Consider the following 18,089-nt stretch of genomic DNA (forward strand, 5'->3'; position numbering starts at 1 on the left):
AATATATATATATATATATATATATATATATATATATATATATATATATTATTTATATATTTATAATTTGGAATGAATTTCCAATTCTGGAAATTCGTTCCAGTAAATTGGAATGAAAATTTCAATTCTGAAATTCCAATTCTAGTTTTATTTTTTATTTTAATTTGTTTGAATTGTTAATTTGTTACGTTGATATTTAATATTTAGATATTAGACTTTGGATTTGGGTTATGTGATGTTTCATGCATAGTTATTACAGCGTCCCGTTAAGTCGCAGCGCCCCCGACCGCTTTGTCGCCTAGGAAATGTGAAATTCGGGGGCCGTAAACCGAACAGAGCACCGAACCGAATTAAATCCGAACCGAAATCGAACCGAACTCTAATGCTAAACCGAATGGTTTAATTTTTTTGAAACCGAAAAACGGAAACCGAAACCCAAAAAAACCGAACCGAAGACCGAAACGCCCACCCCTAAAATATACAATCCAAAAAATAAAATAATCACAAAAAATCACAACAAAATAATATCTATCTCATAAAATAAAATAAAAAAAATAATAAAAAATTAAAGTGGCCGACTGGTTTCAGATGTCAAAGAAAAAAATAAAATTCATAATATCTATCTCATAATAAAAAAATAAATTATTACTTAAAAACAAAAAGAAAAAGTTGAAGATGTCAAGAAGATGGGATGAAGATGAAGAAGTTAAAGCATTTAGGAGGCCTAAGGAGATGGAAGAAGCAAAGGAGAAGGAAGAAGCAAACTTTGGAAAATGACTTCCCCCCAAAAAAAGGGGAAGTCATTTTCCATAAAATTGAGCTTATTTTCCATTGACCAAGAAGTTCATTTCCATTGACTCTATTTTCCCCCTTCTTCCCAAACACCAAAAATCCGGAAAATGATTTCCAGAAATCATTTTCCGGGTTTCCAAACACACCCTTAAATGAACATACACACAAGAAAGTCGAAGAATAATACATGTTATAATTTAGAAGGGAAGGTCAACATCAAGTTTAGGTTATGATCATATACTTAGATTATATGTTTGATATTTGTTTTGGTGGGTGTGCGAAAAATGTTTTATTATTTATTTAATTCAATGTATTTTTTTTAATTATATTGGATGGAGTAATTTTATATCTAATTCTTGCAACATTTTTGTGACCTCCAATCCTGCAACATTTATCAGACAACCCCATTTTCTCAAAACCAGAAATCATCTATAGCAACATCATTATAGTATTTAGGCATAGGTTCCACAACAATATAAACACATAACACCATTTATCGCATCATTTCTAAACATCTAACAGTAGACAACCAAGCACATAGCACATTTACAGAGCACAGATGAAAAATACAATAGTTTTGGATTTCGATGGGTTATACCTCAACTTGCTAGCTTTAACCTCAAGAGTCTTCCATTGCTAATCCTCAAGTTAGGTCATCTCATTTAACACTTCCTAAGTCCCCAAAACTCCAAGCCAACACAACAACAACATACATACACATATAAACATATGTACAGAAGAGGAAAAGGAAAGGAGAAGAAAAGAGAAGGAAGGGGAAAGAGAAGGCTCACTAGACATGCTCTCTTGGCTAGCTTGCATCTTTGATCTCATTAGGAAAATGAAGAAGAGGCATATGTAAGGGTTGGAATAGTGTAGTATTTATAGGTGGGGCTCAAAATCCTAGGAAATAAACACACGGTTATGAGATTTTAAACCGAGAAATTTGGATTAAAACTTTGGGTTATAATTTTGGGTTAAAGATTGGGTCATGTTTGGATTAAAATATAATATAATAAATATAAGAATATGATAGGTTCACTTTAAAATCAAGTGTGGGTTAAAAACAAGGCAATCAGGTTCGCATGTTCGTCTCAGATAGACTTTTGGGTCAAATTTTGATAAATAAATATATCCATTAAATAAGACTTTTAAAACCATAAATAATTATATAATTATTTTGTAATAAATCATTTGAAATAAAGAGTTTAAAATATTTTATTTATAAGCTCACTAGGCAAAATAATCGTAGGAGTAAAAATTATACATAGCTTTATTTTGAAACTTGAATAAATAGGAGTTTTGATGGAAAATATTTTGGGGTCTCACAGAAGTGAATGAGTCATGAGCAATATGCATGAGGCAGTGGCCAAAACATATTACAGTTCTGATTCAATTTGTCCAAGTGAATCCTTCTTATATGATGTGGCGGCTTCCCTCCATACCCTAGAATTGTTGAATGACCTAAAGTGTTCTGGGTTGCCCAATTATTCGTTGAATTTAAAAGTCGATTCTCCGGTGATGCTCTTGCGGAATATAGATCCTTTAGCTGGATTGCGTAATGGGACAAGGCTACTTATTTCAAAATTAGCTGAACATGTTGTTGAAGCTAATTAAGATACTATTTGGGTCCAATGCCGATATAAAGGTCTTGATTCCATGGTTGTCAATTACACCATCAGATACGAAATTACCATTTAAGTTTCAAAGAAGGCCATTTCTACTAATGTTGTCTTAAGTTATGACAATAAATAAGAGTCAAGGTTAAATACTTTCTATAGTCGGGTTACTTCTAAAAAAACATGTTTTTGTTCATGGACAACTATATGTTGCTTTGTCTAGGGTCAGTAATCCGAATGATCTTAAGTTACTGATATGCAATGACAATGGCGAATGTGTCTCTTCAATGACAAATGTTGTCTACAAAGAAGTGTTTAATAATTTGTAAACAATTTGTATTACTAGTTGTTCATTATACAATATCATATTTTGAAATGTCGTGAACAACTGTTTTCTACCCTTATATATATGCAAATTGCCACTGCATTTTTTTTTTTAATTTTGGTAATCCTAAATATTGATTTAAGCAAGATCAATGGCTCAGATTTAACTGCACAACTGCACGGGAGACACCCAACCGCACGAGAACTGAATTATATATATATATATCGTGCATCGCACGGGTTGAGTGCTAGTTAATATAAATTACAAAAGAAAAAATAACACTTTTACCTTTGAATTGTAAGAATATATGAACTTGAAACATTTTGACATGATACAAAACTAGATAGAAAAATAATAGGTTAGTATTCAGCCTTTATGTTGCATAGAAATGGTTGTGTTTCCTGTTTAAAAAATGTTTCATCTTACAAATTCATTTCTGAAATTCTTTTGTGCCGTTTCCTAATGAACTAAAAGGTTTCAAAAAGTTTTAGTCATTTCCTAACTAATCAAAATTTTGAAAACTCTGGACCAACCTCAACCAAGCTAAGTTAATTAGGTTGTTAACGTAATAACTACAAAATTAATAGATTTGTAGGCGTTGTTGTGAGCCACTTAATACCACTTAACACTTTTGAATTCATTTAACTTAGCATCTTCGTCCCCACTCAAATAAAATCTTGAATATGAGATTAAACACACGAAGTTGTCATTCCTAACAAAAATGAATGAAATATTTTGTTCATTAATAAATGAAATTGATGGAAAGATTGCAACTTACAAGATGCCAAAACATTTTTTTTTTGTTTGGAACCGAACCTTTTGGGTTCCGGTTTGGTTCTTACTATTAGGACTCTAGTATTTGTGTTACACTAGGTCTAGTAATCTATCCCTCTATATTATTTCTGTTCAGTCTTTCTGTTAATGTAACGTCAGATATTCCTATCCTCATCCTTACTGTATGAACCGAAACATGATCGTCCTTGTCTCTATTCCCTGACAAATAATGATAAGTTATTTTCATCTTTTGGTCTTAAAAAATGTCAGCATCAAAATTTTAAGAGAGTATAATTTGGGGTAGCATCAAAAAATGCACGATAAGAATCAATTACCCTTGTTCCAGCACTAAACGTTGCTTCTGAAGCCACACTAGTAACAGGTATAGCTAAAATATCTGCCGCCATTCTTGACAGTATTGGATACTGCATTCTATTCATCTTCCACCAGTCCAAACAAGAAAAGTCACTAGGAAGCTCATTCTTTTTAAGACGCCCTTTTTCTAAATAGTCCACTAACTCTGATCTTTTAGGTTCTGCAGTCTCAACTTGTGCACAATATGCATCAAAATCATCCCAAGTATGTGTAGAACTTTGGTGGCTGACTTGGCTCTCAAAAGCCATTGAAGAACCTAGTGTAAAAGTTAAATTGTTAATATAAAATAATAAAATAAAAATAATTATTTGGTTGATTGTGCAAACTGCAAAGTACCTGCCGGACTTGTAAAAATTCCTTGGTTGATTGATTTAGCAACATACTCTTCATAAAGAGTATTAATGATCTCCTTCACTTTTGAAATATTTTCTGCAGCTTCCTTACTAGAATAAAGTCTAGGAAAACAAAATTCAACTGCAAGCATTTTTTTTGTTGGATCAAATACAGCACCTATAGCCATCAACAAATTACACTCACCCCAATATTTATCAAACTTCATCTTCATTATCAGAACCAAATTTCGAATAAAGGAATCTTCATCATCTACTGTATCTCAAGACTCTGAATTTGACCATAATTTAGATGTACTCATCTCAAGGTTTATGAACCAAAGCAAACCTAGTCAATAATAAAGTATTAATGTTTAAATTTAATTGAATATTTGAATTAAATGTAAATATGTAATTGAATTTAACATTTAACTGAATTTAACATTTTAATTTGAATAATAATAATTTTAGAAGTCACAACTTAATTTTAAGAATTAAAAAAAAAAAAAAGAGAGCTCTCTGAGTCTCTGCAAGTCTGCCAGCTGCCAACAGCCCAACACTCCAGCTTTCCTCTCTGCTCTGAGCTCTCCAAGACTCCTAATGTCCACAAAATTCCACCAATCCACAAACTCCAGCATATATATAAACTTAACACCCAGAGGAAAAAAATAAAAACTAGAAGGATAGTCAGCCGACAAGGAGGATGGTCGACGTTGGCAGCGAGCGCTTTTAACAAGTTTGAACAGAGCCAGAAAGCAGAAAGCAGAAAGCCATAAATCTTAATACACAGTAAATACACAGCACCTGTTGTAGCTGCGGGAGACGCCGTTCGAGCTCTGTTGCGGGGGCGGGAAGCGGCGGCAACGGTGGGAAGCTACGTCGGCGATGTACTGCTGCAGTCGTCTCACGTCTGCTCACTCTGCTGCTGTGATGTTGTTGCGTCGAGCTCTGTTGCGGGGGCGGGAAGCGGCGGCAGCGATGGGAAGCTACGGCGGGAAGCGACAACGGCTGGTCGATCTTTGCTGCGTCGGCGACGGAAAGGAGAGGTCTGCTCGGTCAGCGGTGGTCTGCTCCGTGATGCTTGGTCGGCGATGTGCTGCTGCAGTCGTTTGCTCACGGAAGCGAGAGGTGTGGACTGTGGACTGCTGCTCCCAGTGCTCTGTGATGCTACGTCGGCGGCAGAAGCTTAAGCATTTAGATTTAGGGTTAAGTACTTATTATGTATTTATTTACTCTTTTATCTTTATTATATATATATATATATATATATGTATGGCTCGCGAGCGGCTCGACGAGCCACGAGCCTAAAATATTTAGGCTCGAGCTCGACTCGATTATTTAACGAGCCGGCTTGAGCTCGGCTCGAGCTCGAAGTTGACCGAGTTCGAGCCGAGCTTTGACCGAGTGGCTCGCGAGCGGCTCGCGAGCGGCTCGACTCGTTTACACCCCTAGGTAGAAGTAGTATTTCCCCAAGGTTGCTCTAACTCTCTAAGGATGTGTTTGGAAACTCAAAAAATAAATTTTAAAAATTATTTATTGGGGTTTCCAGTGTTTGGAAGAGTTTGAAAAATCAAAGTCAACGGAAATTATTTTCCAATAAGAGGAAAAACAACAATTTTTTAGAAAAATGACTTTTTTTTTTGCATAGGCCACAACTTCATCAGCGAGCACAACCTTGGTTTGGTTTCCTACATCGACGAGCAAAGCATTGCTCTGGTTTCAGGCGTGCTCTGATTTTCGGCGGAAAGGAAACTAGTATACTGGTCTCGGGTAGAAACTAGATGTTTTTTTAAAATAATTTTTAATAAATAATATTATTTTTAATATTATTATAAATATTTTTTTATTTAAATAAAACAATAAAAATGTTTGATTATACCCTTCTACTCATTTTTCAGAAAATAAAGACAATTTTTTAAGATGCAACCACGGAAAAGTAAAATGTTTTCTGAACAATGTGTAACAAAGTAAGTGTTAAGGGGAGGATGACAAACGGGGAAGAGTTTGTCGGATTGCATTGTGAGTGGGTTTAAGTGTAACAATGTTGTTTGATAAGTCACAAAACAAATGAGCTAAAGTCCAGCATAGCATGCTTGAAACTGTTTTAGAACAAATGAGCTGCATTTTCCATATCGTATGGGTTAGCAATTGCAAAGCAATCTACACGGGATTTGGGAGGATAGCATTTTCCAATTTCCAGGGATTCGTATGGAAGAGCTACTAGTTGTTGCATCAAATGTTTATCTCCTTCCGATTACTTCTCACTGAACTCTCAAGATCCAACCAAACCATTTCAAGAACCAAACAGCTCCATGCTATAATTCTCAAGACCCATCTCTCCCATGACCCCTTTTACGCTACAAGAATCATCAGATTCTACGCCCTCAATGAAGACATTGTCTCTGCACACCACCTGTTCGACGAAACTCCCCACAGAAGCATTTTCCTTTGGAACTCCATCATTCGGGCTTACGCGAGAGCCCACAGATTTTCCAATGCATTTGAGTTGTTTAAAGACATGCTGGACTCTGGAACCAGGCCGGATAACTTCACGTTTGCCTGCATTTTACGTGCGTGCTCCGACAAGTTTGATTTCAGTGGGTTGAGAGTGGTTCATGGAGGAGTGGTCGTGTCCGGGCTGGAATTGGATTCCATTTGCAGTAGTCAACTTGTGAGTGCATATTCGAAGTTGGGTCGTTCGGAGGAGGCTATCAAGGTGTTTGATGGGATAGCTGAGCCGGATTTAGTGCATTGGAATTCAATGATTTCAGGGCATGGCTGTCTTGGGGATTGGAAAAACGGACTTCTCCTGTTTATTAAGATGCAGAGAATGGGGAAAAAGCCTGATTCATTTACTTATGTTGGCCTGATAATGTGCCTGGATTCTCCGAGTTTGCTGAGAATAGGGAAAAATGTTCACAGCCTGTGTTTAAAGTTTGGTTTCGAGTCAAATGCTCATGTAGCCAGTCTTCTGGTGAGTATGTACTCGAGATGCAAGTGTATGGGTTCAGCTTGTAGGATTTTTGATAGTTTACTCGAGCCTGATATGGTTACTTGGTCTGCTATGATTTGTGGCCTATCTCAGTCGGGGGATATCACGAAAGCCTTGGATTTCTTCAGGGAAATGAACATGGAAGGTGGAAAGGCTGATCCTTTATTGATAGCTAGTGTGCTCTCTGCTGCAGCTCAATTGGCAATTGTCCAGCCCGGTAGGGAGATTCACGGTTTTGCTGTTCGATGTGGCTATCACCTCGAGGTTTCGGTATCTTCTGCTCTAATTGACATGTATTCTAAATGTGGGTTCTTGAATTTGGGCATCCAAGTCTTCAAAGCCATGCCTAATAAGAACATCATTTCATACAATTCAATGATCTCAAACCTCGGTTTACATGGAAATGCAAACGTGGCCTTTGAGATCTTTGAGGAGGTATTGGAGAAAGAGTACAGCCCAGATGAAGCTACTTTCTCTGCTCTTCTTTCTGCTTGCTGCCATAGTGGTCTTGTTCGTGATGGAAGACGATATTTCAGGACAATGAATGACAAATTCGGCATTCAACCCAAAACCGAGCATTATGTTTACATGGTAAAGCTTCTTGGGATGGCTGGAGAGTTGGAAGAAGCTTATGAACTTATCCAGTCTATTCAAGAACCAGTAGATTCGGGCATTTGGGGGGCGCTTTTATCGTGCTGCGATGTCCATGGAAATTACAGATTGGGAGGGATTGTGGCTAAACATCTGTTTGACAATAATAAGGTAGAGAAAAGTAGTTATGGGGTTATGGTGTCCAATATGTATGCTGGTGATGGAAGGTGGGAGTGTGTGAAGAAGTTGAGGGTTGATAGGGAAGCCATAAAGGGAAAGATGCCTGGAAAAAGTTGGATTAGTAATATCAAAATGTAATATATGTTAACCTATGAGGTGTTCATGTTTCCCTTATTAAAGTTTATAATGTAAGAGTAAAAAGTGCCTGCTACCTTAGCTTGCAATCCTGTACGATACGCTAGGTGCTAATCGGGACGTCGGTGGGTGCCTAGCGTGTATGTACTGCTTAATTTTTCAAAAAAAAAAAAAAATCGCTCAAAATAACGTTGTAAGCGAAAAAAATCAATTAAAAAAAAAGAAGTTCTGGCCAATTTTGCAGATCAGAGTTTGGAGTCGAGTTGATCAACTCGGCCGCCTAGCAATTGCCTACACCCTTTTTCGCCTTGGCTTAGGGGTGCCTAGGTTGCTAATTCATTAGTTAGTTAGCTAATTCAACAATTAATTTTACCAAACACTTTAATTTCAATTAATTAGCTTATTAGCTATTAGCTTTCAGCTTTTAATTACTCTCTCTGTCCCATTTTACCTGTCCTATTTACTATTCCTTTATTGCTTATTTTCTATAGTAATTTTTATTATTTTTAAATTTAATTTTTTTGGTTTAATAGTACTTTTAATGTAGTTTCTAAATATATAAATTTTATATATTAATGTTAAACTTAATATTATGAAAAATTAAATTAAAAATAACTTCAGTCAAGCCTCGTTAAACGAATCAGACAACCGAAATGGGACGGAGGTAGTAGTTTATAAGCTAGGCGTGTCAAACAGAGACTTAACCTATTATATACATGCAATTAAAGTATTATGATTTATAAGTATATGATCTGTTAATGGTAGACACAAGAGACTTAACATATTATATACATGCAATTAAAGTATTATGATTTATAAGTATATGATCTGTTAATGGTAGACACATAATAGATTAAAGACAGATATATACATAATAATCTCAAACAACAGTGTGAGAACAACATTTCAAAATAAGAGGAATAAGTGAATAACTTTTCCTCTGAGAATGCTTAGGGTGGGTGATTTCACAATTTTTGTCACAAGAATGACAAAATATTAAAGTAAGTGTCATAGTGTAATGCAAAGCTCATTTCTCCCTCCATCAAACAAGTGTCTCCGAACTCCCACGTGTCCTCTTCCCCTTCTCTTTATATTCATCATCACTCCCTTCCCTCATGCAAATATTCTCATTTCTCACCACCCACCCCCCTCCAACAGCTCCTTCTCCTCTTCCACCCATGGCCGAGAACACCTACCGCAACCCCCAAAACCAACCTCACCACTTCACCCACGGCAGCGATCACGGCATGAAGAGCTACAAAGACGACGACAACTTCACCACTACGCCTCACAACAACAACAACGGCCCCACCACCCAACAAATCCTCGCTTTCGTCACCCTCCTACCCCTCGGCGCCCTCCTCCTCGGCCTCTCCGGCCTCACCTTCGTCGGCACTCTCATCGCCCTCGCCATCGCCACCCCGCTCTTCCTCCTCTTCAGCCCCGTCATCGTCCCCGCCGCGCTCACCATCGCGCTCGCCGTCGCCGGGTTCCTGGCCTCCGGCGCCTTCGGGATCACCGCGCTCTCGTCGCTCTACTGGCTGGCGAATTACGTGCGGCGGAACAGAGGGAAAGCTCGGGAGCAGATTGAGCATGCGAAGTGGCGGCTTCATGAGTACCCGGCGGGGCAGAAGATTAGGGATTTGGGTCAGAAGATCCAAGAGAGCGTCCGCTAGATCTTCAGAGCTTCTTCAGTTCCCTCAGAAATTTCAGCTTTGATTAGCTTAATTAGCCCTCCCTGCCTTTTCAATTCCCATGTATGTGTATTATCTGGTTTTTCAGTGTTTGTGAGTTGTGATATGTATACTTAAATGTTTGTTTGTTCGCTAATAAAATGGTCTGTTTAAATTGTGTATGTTACTAGAAATATATTTATTTTGGTGTTTGTTAAAATATTTGGTAATGGTCTGTTTAAATTGTGTATGTTACTTAGAAATATATTTATTTTGGTGTTTGTTAAAATATTTGGTAATTAACTGAGAGTTTGACTTAGTTGATTAATAGTATTAAGTGATTTGAGCCAATTGATTTCACTAGTTAATAGTATTAGCTAGTGAGTTTATTAGTTGATTGATAGTATTAATTGATTTGAGTTAAAGGGTTTGACTAGTATAGTATTAGCTGATTGTAGAAAGATATTTGATAGCTATACTAGCTGATTGTAGAAAGATATTTGAATTACTTGTAGAAAGATATTTGATAGTAATTCAGGCACATTGTTGGGGTTTTTGCTGGGGTTGTTGCTGCTCACTTGTAATATTATATAATTGAAATACTAACAAACATGGTCGTTGGACCGTTAGGAACAGTGTACTGTCCCAATGTCGTTGGACCGTTAGGAACAGTGTACTGTCCCAATGTCGTTGGACCGTTAGGAACAGTGTACTGACCGTTGGGACGAAAGGTTAGGTTTTTGGCTGTCGAGAAGGGACACCTTTGGGCAAAAAACTCAAAATATAATTGAAATACTAAATCTACAAAATTGTAGAATTGAGAGATTGAATTTTGTAAAATTGACAGAAAATACCAAATTTTCCTAGTTGTGCCTTTGGGAAATTTGATGAGCAAATTTAATCCCTCGATATAATTAGTTATAATCTTGCATTTTTAGTTCTTAAGATTATATAATTGAGAGATTGAATGTGTAACATTTTGAATAATTACGAGATGGAATTTGTTTACCGAACACTTTTTGTTTAACTGAGAAATTGAATTATTTAAATAGACCAGCAAGACCAAATATCATACTGTGTACATCACCACCATATTTACACATCATCCCTTGTAAAAGCAGGCAGAAACTAAGGGTCGAATATGGTTCTGGAGTCCAGCAATATGTACAGATATATACCACTAAACATATTTGAGTTTCTATGACATATTTCTTTTTTTTTTTTTTTTGGGTATTCCGAGGGTTTTCACCGTCAAGCATAATGGCTAATTCCCTCATTGAATTGTAGGCAACTCTAATGGGTGGGACAGTTGGCGTAAGAGATTTAAAGCTGCTCCATACGCAAAGCCAATGATCTAACCCTTGATGATGGATGAGTCCATTCCACTCAACCACACCCCCAAATTACATATTTCAATTGTTCATCAATTTATCAAGGACCTCATTGAGGTCCACAGACTGCCCGTTGTCTGCAAGCTTTTTCACTGTTGCCTTTACTAAATCTCTCCTGAATCCCATGCTTGTAACCTTTTCAACAACATCCTCATCATTAGGGGCTGTGTTTCCAGTTCCTCCAGTGCTTGGTTCAGTACTGGCCACAAAGGAAGCAGTTGGAAGAGCATGTGGTAACAAGATCTTGGCTTTGGGAAGTTGAGTGTTTTCGTTTTCCCTATCCAGGGCCCAAGCAGAAGAGAATTGAGAGGTTTTCATGGTAGTGGGGCTATAGGGAGAAGAAGATCCATTGAATGGGCTTGTGTCGTTATAATTACCAAACCCATATGGCTTATTTGTCCTGTCAGAAAATTCTGAGTACTGACTTCCTGAAGGATGATGGGTGGGTTTTACCTGATTGGTAAAGTCTGAATAGGGATGTTGAGCAAACTGGGCACCGGGATACTTGAAGGGAGATTCATTGATTGTTGGGTTATAGGAATGAGGTGTATAAGTCCTCTCTTCCGGGTGATTCTTCGGTGGAAAATGGGTTTGAGCATTACGAGTATCAGGCATACAATAATTCAGTAGAGATGGGTGGGTTGAATGCAGTGGTTGAGGAAGTTCTGGTGCTGTTTGATAGTTTGGATGAGGTAATGTAGGTGGAGGGACTGGGGGCTTTATCTGCTGATGATATGCACCTAACGTTTGACTAAGAGGTGGATTGTAAGATGGAGGATATTGTGGGTTGTAAGAGAGCCAATCCGGAGATCCTTGAGAAGGCGTTGGAGGTGCGGCAACTGGGCATTGATTTTGATAGGATACATTTGGCATGCCATGAAGCAAAGGAGTATCAGTACTCAAAGGTGTTGGTTGAGACTGTTTAGGAGCTATGGGTGTTGTTTGTAGAGATGGAGGCTCTGGAACTTGTACGTTTTGGCCTTCTGTTTGTGGGATGCTTGGCGCTTGAACCTTTGCTTGTTGAGATTGAATTTCAGCAATTTGCTGTGTATCCTTAAGAAGCTGGACACCATTCTGAACCTGCACAAGCAATTGATTTCACTTCTGCAGTACAATAAAGCCATATAGAGATAGGTTGCGGATCCCCTTCTCTTTGTTGAGCATATATATATAATATATAAACATAAATGTACAATCCAACTATCATCTTAGACTTTTAGTTGAGATGGAACACATGCTTCAATGCCAAAGGTCATGGGTTTTATTTGAGATTGAGCACATGGTTCAATTCCCTTCCCTCCCCTCTTTCGTTGGGTGTTTACTATTCACACAACAGTAAGGGGGCATTTGGCTAGAATATCAGAATCGAAATGAAATACTTAGTAATTGAAATGGTTTCGGTAAAAGTAGACTCTTGGTTTGGTACATCATACACCTGGATACGGGGAAGTGTAATTCAGTCACATCTAACTGCATTAATTCAATTTGGTTCTTTTTAGGTTTTTATGGGATAATGATGGCTAAACCACCTTCTCTGTCAACTGCAACTTATTTCTTATTATCAGCAGATATACAGATCAGTAGAGACAAGCAATTTCAAACCCATCCAGAGACATGCTAGTTTCTTTTCCCCAGAAACGCCAGGTAGACATCATGTTGTCAGGTTAAAAACAGGGCCATACATTTTACCCTTCATTTCTACTTCCAAGTTTGAAATGATAAAAAAAAAGTTTCTTACAAGGGAATTTGACCAGGATTTTCTAACTTCTAGAAGATCAAGTAACGCAAAGCTTGTTTAACTGAAAGGGTTAAACTCAGAATTCATGTTTTTAAGAAAACAATCCTAAAGTGAAGTTACTAAATAAAGAAAATGGGGAAGCCACTATACATTTAGAGTCTCTATCTCAAAACAAATTCTACTAAGTTTTGACTTACATTAGGGAACTCCAAAATAACAGGATGGGTATAAACGTATAATTTATAAGATTTAAACGATGGAAGGGTACCTCTCGCAGAATATTTTCGAGTTGCCTCAGCTTTCCATCTGTCTTGCCATGATCATACTCAATGGAAACCTTCAAATCGTTCATGGAATTCTCAAGATAATGCATTTTACTCTCCAGCTGAGAAAGTCTCCCACTGAGATCTTCAATTGCACGTAGAAGCTTATTAGAAAGCTCCTTCATTATCCGGTCAACCTCTGCAACCATTGACATATTATTGCTTTTGTTGGTGGTTTTTGTAGAATCAATCTGGTCCAAAGAACTTGAACTCTAGAGCATCACCAAAAGAAACAAGTTAAAGTTCAAAAAAATGAACGGCAATATATGCAATAGCATCATGTAGTTTTACAATAAAGCTTAACATTTGGCATCCAAAAAGGGATCATCACGTTAGTGATTCTTACACCTTCAATCAAGTAATTGTTTCACATCCAAGTACAGAAATCATTCAAGATTAGCCAGATTAAGTTGAAATCATGATGCATAGCATTGCAAAGGTGGATGCAAGGTATCGACAACAATATCCCAAAAATCAGGTCTAACATAGTTACATTATTGCAAAATGATTTTTCTGGAAATTTTCTGATACAGAAAGTGGGATTTGAAAGAACTTTGTCATAACATAATGACACGCAACCCTTATCAAGAGGGTTCAGTAGCTTATATTTAGGGTTACACGTAAACATGGCTGAAATTGACATAAGAAGGCAAACTTGATTTTTTTTTTTTGTAGATGACATCATGGCAGGTTTGTGTTAAGTTGAAGAGAAGCAGTGCTTTAGATCTCAGCACTCAAAGTTATCAATTTTAATCCTAAACAAATCTTAAACTCACAGTACAGAAGTGTCACTTCGGCAGTCAATATACCTTAATCGCAGTAATTTCCAAAACTTTGTTAACAATTAATAAACCTTAAATCTTAATTGAATTCAACACTAAAATAGCTGAACTTGTTAGCTTTAAAGAATAAAGCATCAGAATTATCAACACTCAGTTTAAAACACAAGTAGGTAACTATTTAAGATTCAGACTCCTGAAGAGTAATTCTTAGCCAGCAGAGGCATTATTCCTAATCCCCAGAACAAGCAGTTACAATCAAACTTTTATGACTTTAGTTTATAAGGATCAAAATCATAAACTATCAATCCATAGAATTTAACTATTTTTTTTATACAGAATCTAACCTACTTATAGTATCTACTCAACATGATATGCTAACATCCCCGATTGAGATGGGACTTAAACCTGCTAGTTAGACCTCTGATGAGCACAGCAAAAACTATCAAAATCATAAGCTATCAATCCATAGAATGTAACTATTTTTTTTTATACAGAATCTAACCTACTTATAGTATCTGCTCAATATGATATGCTAACATCCCTGATTGGGATGGGTGGGACTCGAACCTGCTAGTATTTACCCTCTGATGAGCACAGCAAAAACTATTAGCAAAAAATTCAATTCCAAACCGAACAACTACAAAAAGAAGTGGAGAATGAACAAGTCAGAGGAGAAATTCAGAAGCACAAACCACAAAAAACCATACAATCTTCCTTTCTAGCACATATCCATCACATAAAATCTATTAATTTCGAGAATTCAAGTAAATGCGGTGCTTATGCATACAGAAAAAAAAAAAAGAAGTTGAATTACTGTTAGAGGTGCTCCGTAATGGCGATTACGGTGTAATCGAAACTGATCAACTGCTTCTTCCTCATCATCAGTGTCGGCTTCAAGAAAACGAAAGGAGTGATCCTCAAATTGGGATTCAGAAAGTTCCATGACTTGCTTGTCCATGAACTCTGTAGTTTTCATTGCTTCCAAGTAGTACCTTCTAGTCCTGCGATCTTCTCTCGCTTTGCCGAGACGCAGAAGCAACTAGCAAGAGTGTATAACAGCCGCCAATTTCCGTTATTTATTTATTATTTTAATTAAATAAGTATTATACCTTTCGGCTTTCTGCATTCCATTCTTCTATTTTTTTAGTCTATGATGATGTAATATAAGCAGTTAAAGCACTCTTGTAAAAATCCGCATGCGCCCAATTAATCGCCACCTAGGTGTCGGTCGACCGCCTAGCGTATCATCTTAAAGGGTGGTCTAGGCGGCTGGCTGGCTAGGCGACCGCTTAGGCTGTGCACCGCCTAAGTCGCTTAGGCGCTGACCGCCAACGGCGCCAAGGTTTCATAGGCACCGACTAGATCTCCTAGGCAACGACTAAGCCACCTAGTTGGTTGATTAACTATTGTTCTTTTTTTAATGGATTATTTCACTCAAAACAACATCTTTTTTAGCGAAATAACACTAAATTGTACAAACTCTAGATATTTTTTAGTTTAATATTTACTCCGTAATATTTAGTATTAACTATTAAAAGTATTATATAATTTATAATTATTAGTCTTTAAAAAATTAAAAATACTTGAATAAAATTTTAAAAAATAAAAAATTAAATAAAAAATACACGGGCGCTTAGGCGCCGATTAATCCCCTAGACGTCCTAGGCGCTCGATGCTCCCCGAGCGTCCGAAAAGCGCCTAGCGATTTTTTCAACCATGAATATAAGTGTTTTGATTGATTCTTACCATTCATAATTACTTTCCCTTTCTTTATATAGATATAGGTAAAGGTGTTAATGCGGGCTAGTCCATCCTATTAGGTTCGTTGTATTGCGGGTTGAAAATTTTGCGAACCAGCGCGCAAAAAGTCTTAGAATTTTTCAATCCTAACCCATTTCATGTGGGTTGGCTGGTTAGTCTGCGTGCTAACTTCAAGAATTAAGAATAAAATTTAAATATTATTTTATATTCTAATAATTTAATCTAAATAATATTAGATTCTTCATATTTAGAAATTAAAAAATCTTAATGTTTTAGTTTGTTTAATGTTTATATATATATATATATATATAGCTAAAATCCAAAATCATCCCTCAATTATAACATAATTTACAAATTAGTTATCGACTATTTATTTTATCAGATTAAGTCGTTCAACTATTTCAGTTGTTATACAGTGAACTATGGTCCACAATGCACTGTGAACAATCCACCGTATAATGACTGCCATGAAGGTAGTAGCACACAGATTTGTTGCACTAGTGCAGGCAAATTATTGTGTGGACCATGGTCCACAAAGTGATGTGTGGACCATAACAAAATGTACATTATTTTTCTATTAAATGTACATTATTTTTGTACTAAGTGTACATTATACAAAATAATGTACATTCAGTACACAAATAATGTACATCCCCTGAATATAATGTACATTATTTTTATATTAAATGTACATTATTTTTATACTGAATGTGCATTATTTGATTTATGGTCCATACAGCTGTGTGGATCATGGTCCATGCAATAATGATTGACTAGTGCACTGCTGGGCTATCACCCTGGTAGGCTGAGTCTTGGGCCTATATAAAAAAATTATATACAGGCTCATACATCAAATTCTCATAACAAAATTTAAGCCTAATTTTTTAATGCTCGGCCCAATCTAACCTATTTTTATCTCTAAGTGAAAGAAACAAATACATAATATGAAGAAATTTATTTTTGAGGGACTAAATTAATTATATTTATACCATGAGTGACTAGATTTATAGTATGATGAAAACAACTGAGAATTACATTAATTGAAGTTGAGAAATGATGAATTAAATTACATAATGACCAACAATTGAATGACTGTATGTACAATTTACCTTATAAAATATACGAAGTAAATTTTTAATTGTAAATAAAAAAAAACCTATATAAAATATAATTCTCAATACATATAATTTTATATCATCCAAAAGTATTCAAAGCATATTAAAAAATAAGAGTAATAATCTATACTATTAATAAAAACAATTTGACCCGACCCAAATCGAAAGTGGACCCCACATATATTTGTACCACAATATTGCCAGTAAAATGCCATTTTATGCTAATTTTTTCCAACAGTTATTTGTCCAGAAAATATCAACGTGTTGAAGGAAGAAGATGATATATAGTGAAGGGCAATATCATCTTCACTATATATCATCTTCTTCCTCCAACACAACGCTCTACGGTCAACCAACAATTACTCAACTGATTATCCCATGCATTACTCCCATGTAAATTTTTCTCTAATATAATTATATTTACCGAATATCAAAATATAAGTGTACCTCAAGATCTTGCAATAACTAACCGACAAGTAATTAAATTAATGAATATGATGCAATAATGTAAATTATCTACCTATTGCATTTATACACTTATTTTAGAACACTGAATTTTTGTGATATTTGTTGCATGCATGGAAGACTCATACTATAATTGCATTTATACACTTATTCATACTCATATTCGATGTTATAATTTATATAATTGTATATTGATTCAAATATTTCTTAAAATATTATAGCAAATTCATTCCGTGCAACGCACGGGTGAAAATACTAGTTTATATTAACAATATAATTATTCGAAATATCGAAAGAACCATTACTTTATATATTACTCCGTATTATAAAACCAAAAAAACTACGAAGTTACATAAGTGTTGCCATATTGGACTGGTAAATTAAGAAGGATCTGTGCTATGAGCTTATAAGTTTTTAGTGCATTAATTTATTTGGGCCACGTATTGGACTGGATCTCTCAACATTTTATTTTAATATTTCATCCATTTTCTTCATTTTTCTTTTACTGCTATAATAATACAATCATTATTGTTGGATCATACTATTAAATAATGTACATTCAGACATTCACTATACAAATAATGTATTTTTAGTATATTAAAAATATACATTGTATTTAAAAAAAATTACATTATTTAAATACTAAAAGTACATTATTATGTATAATGTACATTCAGTACATAAATAATGTACTTTTAGTATATCGAAAATGTACAATTTTATTATAGTTCA

General features: G+C 35.9%; 4 protein-coding genes across 4 annotated transcripts; 2 read left to right on the top strand and 2 right to left on the bottom strand.

Moving 5' to 3' along the window:
• Positions 1 to 3,779: 3,779 nt before the first annotated feature.
• Positions 3,780 to 4,482, bottom strand: LOC115996124 (zinc finger BED domain-containing protein RICESLEEPER 1-like). The gene is made up of 2 exons (XM_031235266.1): positions 4,219 to 4,482; positions 3,780 to 4,138 (listed from the first exon to the last, which is right to left on the bottom strand). Exons 1-2 carry the CDS (start codon positions 4,445 to 4,447, stop codon positions 3,780 to 3,782), a joined length of 588 nt encoding a protein of 195 aa, XP_031091126.1. The 5' UTR covers positions 4,448 to 4,482.
• Positions 4,483 to 6,198: 1,716 nt separating this feature from the next.
• Positions 6,199 to 8,185, top strand: LOC115996462 (putative pentatricopeptide repeat-containing protein At1g64310). The gene has a single exon (XM_031235684.1). The coding sequence runs from the start codon at positions 6,448 to 6,450 to the stop codon at positions 8,110 to 8,112; it is 1,665 nt and encodes a 554-aa protein (XP_031091544.1). The 5' UTR covers positions 6,199 to 6,447; the 3' UTR covers positions 8,113 to 8,185.
• A 1,064-nt stretch (positions 8,186 to 9,249) lies between these two features.
• On the top strand, positions 9,250 to 9,964 carry LOC115997367 (oleosin-like). Its single transcript, XM_031236911.1, has one exon. It carries the CDS (start codon positions 9,288 to 9,290, stop codon positions 9,783 to 9,785), a length of 498 nt encoding a protein of 165 aa, XP_031092771.1. The 5' UTR covers positions 9,250 to 9,287; the 3' UTR covers positions 9,786 to 9,964.
• Positions 9,965 to 10,798: 834 nt separating this feature from the next.
• LOC116033985 (proline-rich receptor-like protein kinase PERK10) lies at positions 10,799 to 15,073 on the bottom strand. Its single transcript, XM_031276543.1, has 3 exons — positions 14,831 to 15,073; positions 13,180 to 13,446; positions 10,799 to 12,253 (listed from the first exon to the last, which is right to left on the bottom strand). The coding sequence occupies exons 1-3, from the start codon at positions 14,990 to 14,992 to the stop codon at positions 11,195 to 11,197; spliced, it is 1,488 nt and encodes a 495-aa protein (XP_031132403.1). The 5' UTR covers positions 14,993 to 15,073; the 3' UTR covers positions 10,799 to 11,194.
• Positions 15,074 to 18,089: the final 3,016 nt, after the last annotated feature.

This window comes from Ipomoea triloba, chromosome 11 (assembly GCF_003576645.1).
Source record: "Ipomoea triloba cultivar NCNSP0323 chromosome 11, ASM357664v1".
Classification (NCBI taxonomy): Eukaryota; Viridiplantae; Streptophyta; class Magnoliopsida; order Solanales; family Convolvulaceae; genus Ipomoea; species Ipomoea triloba.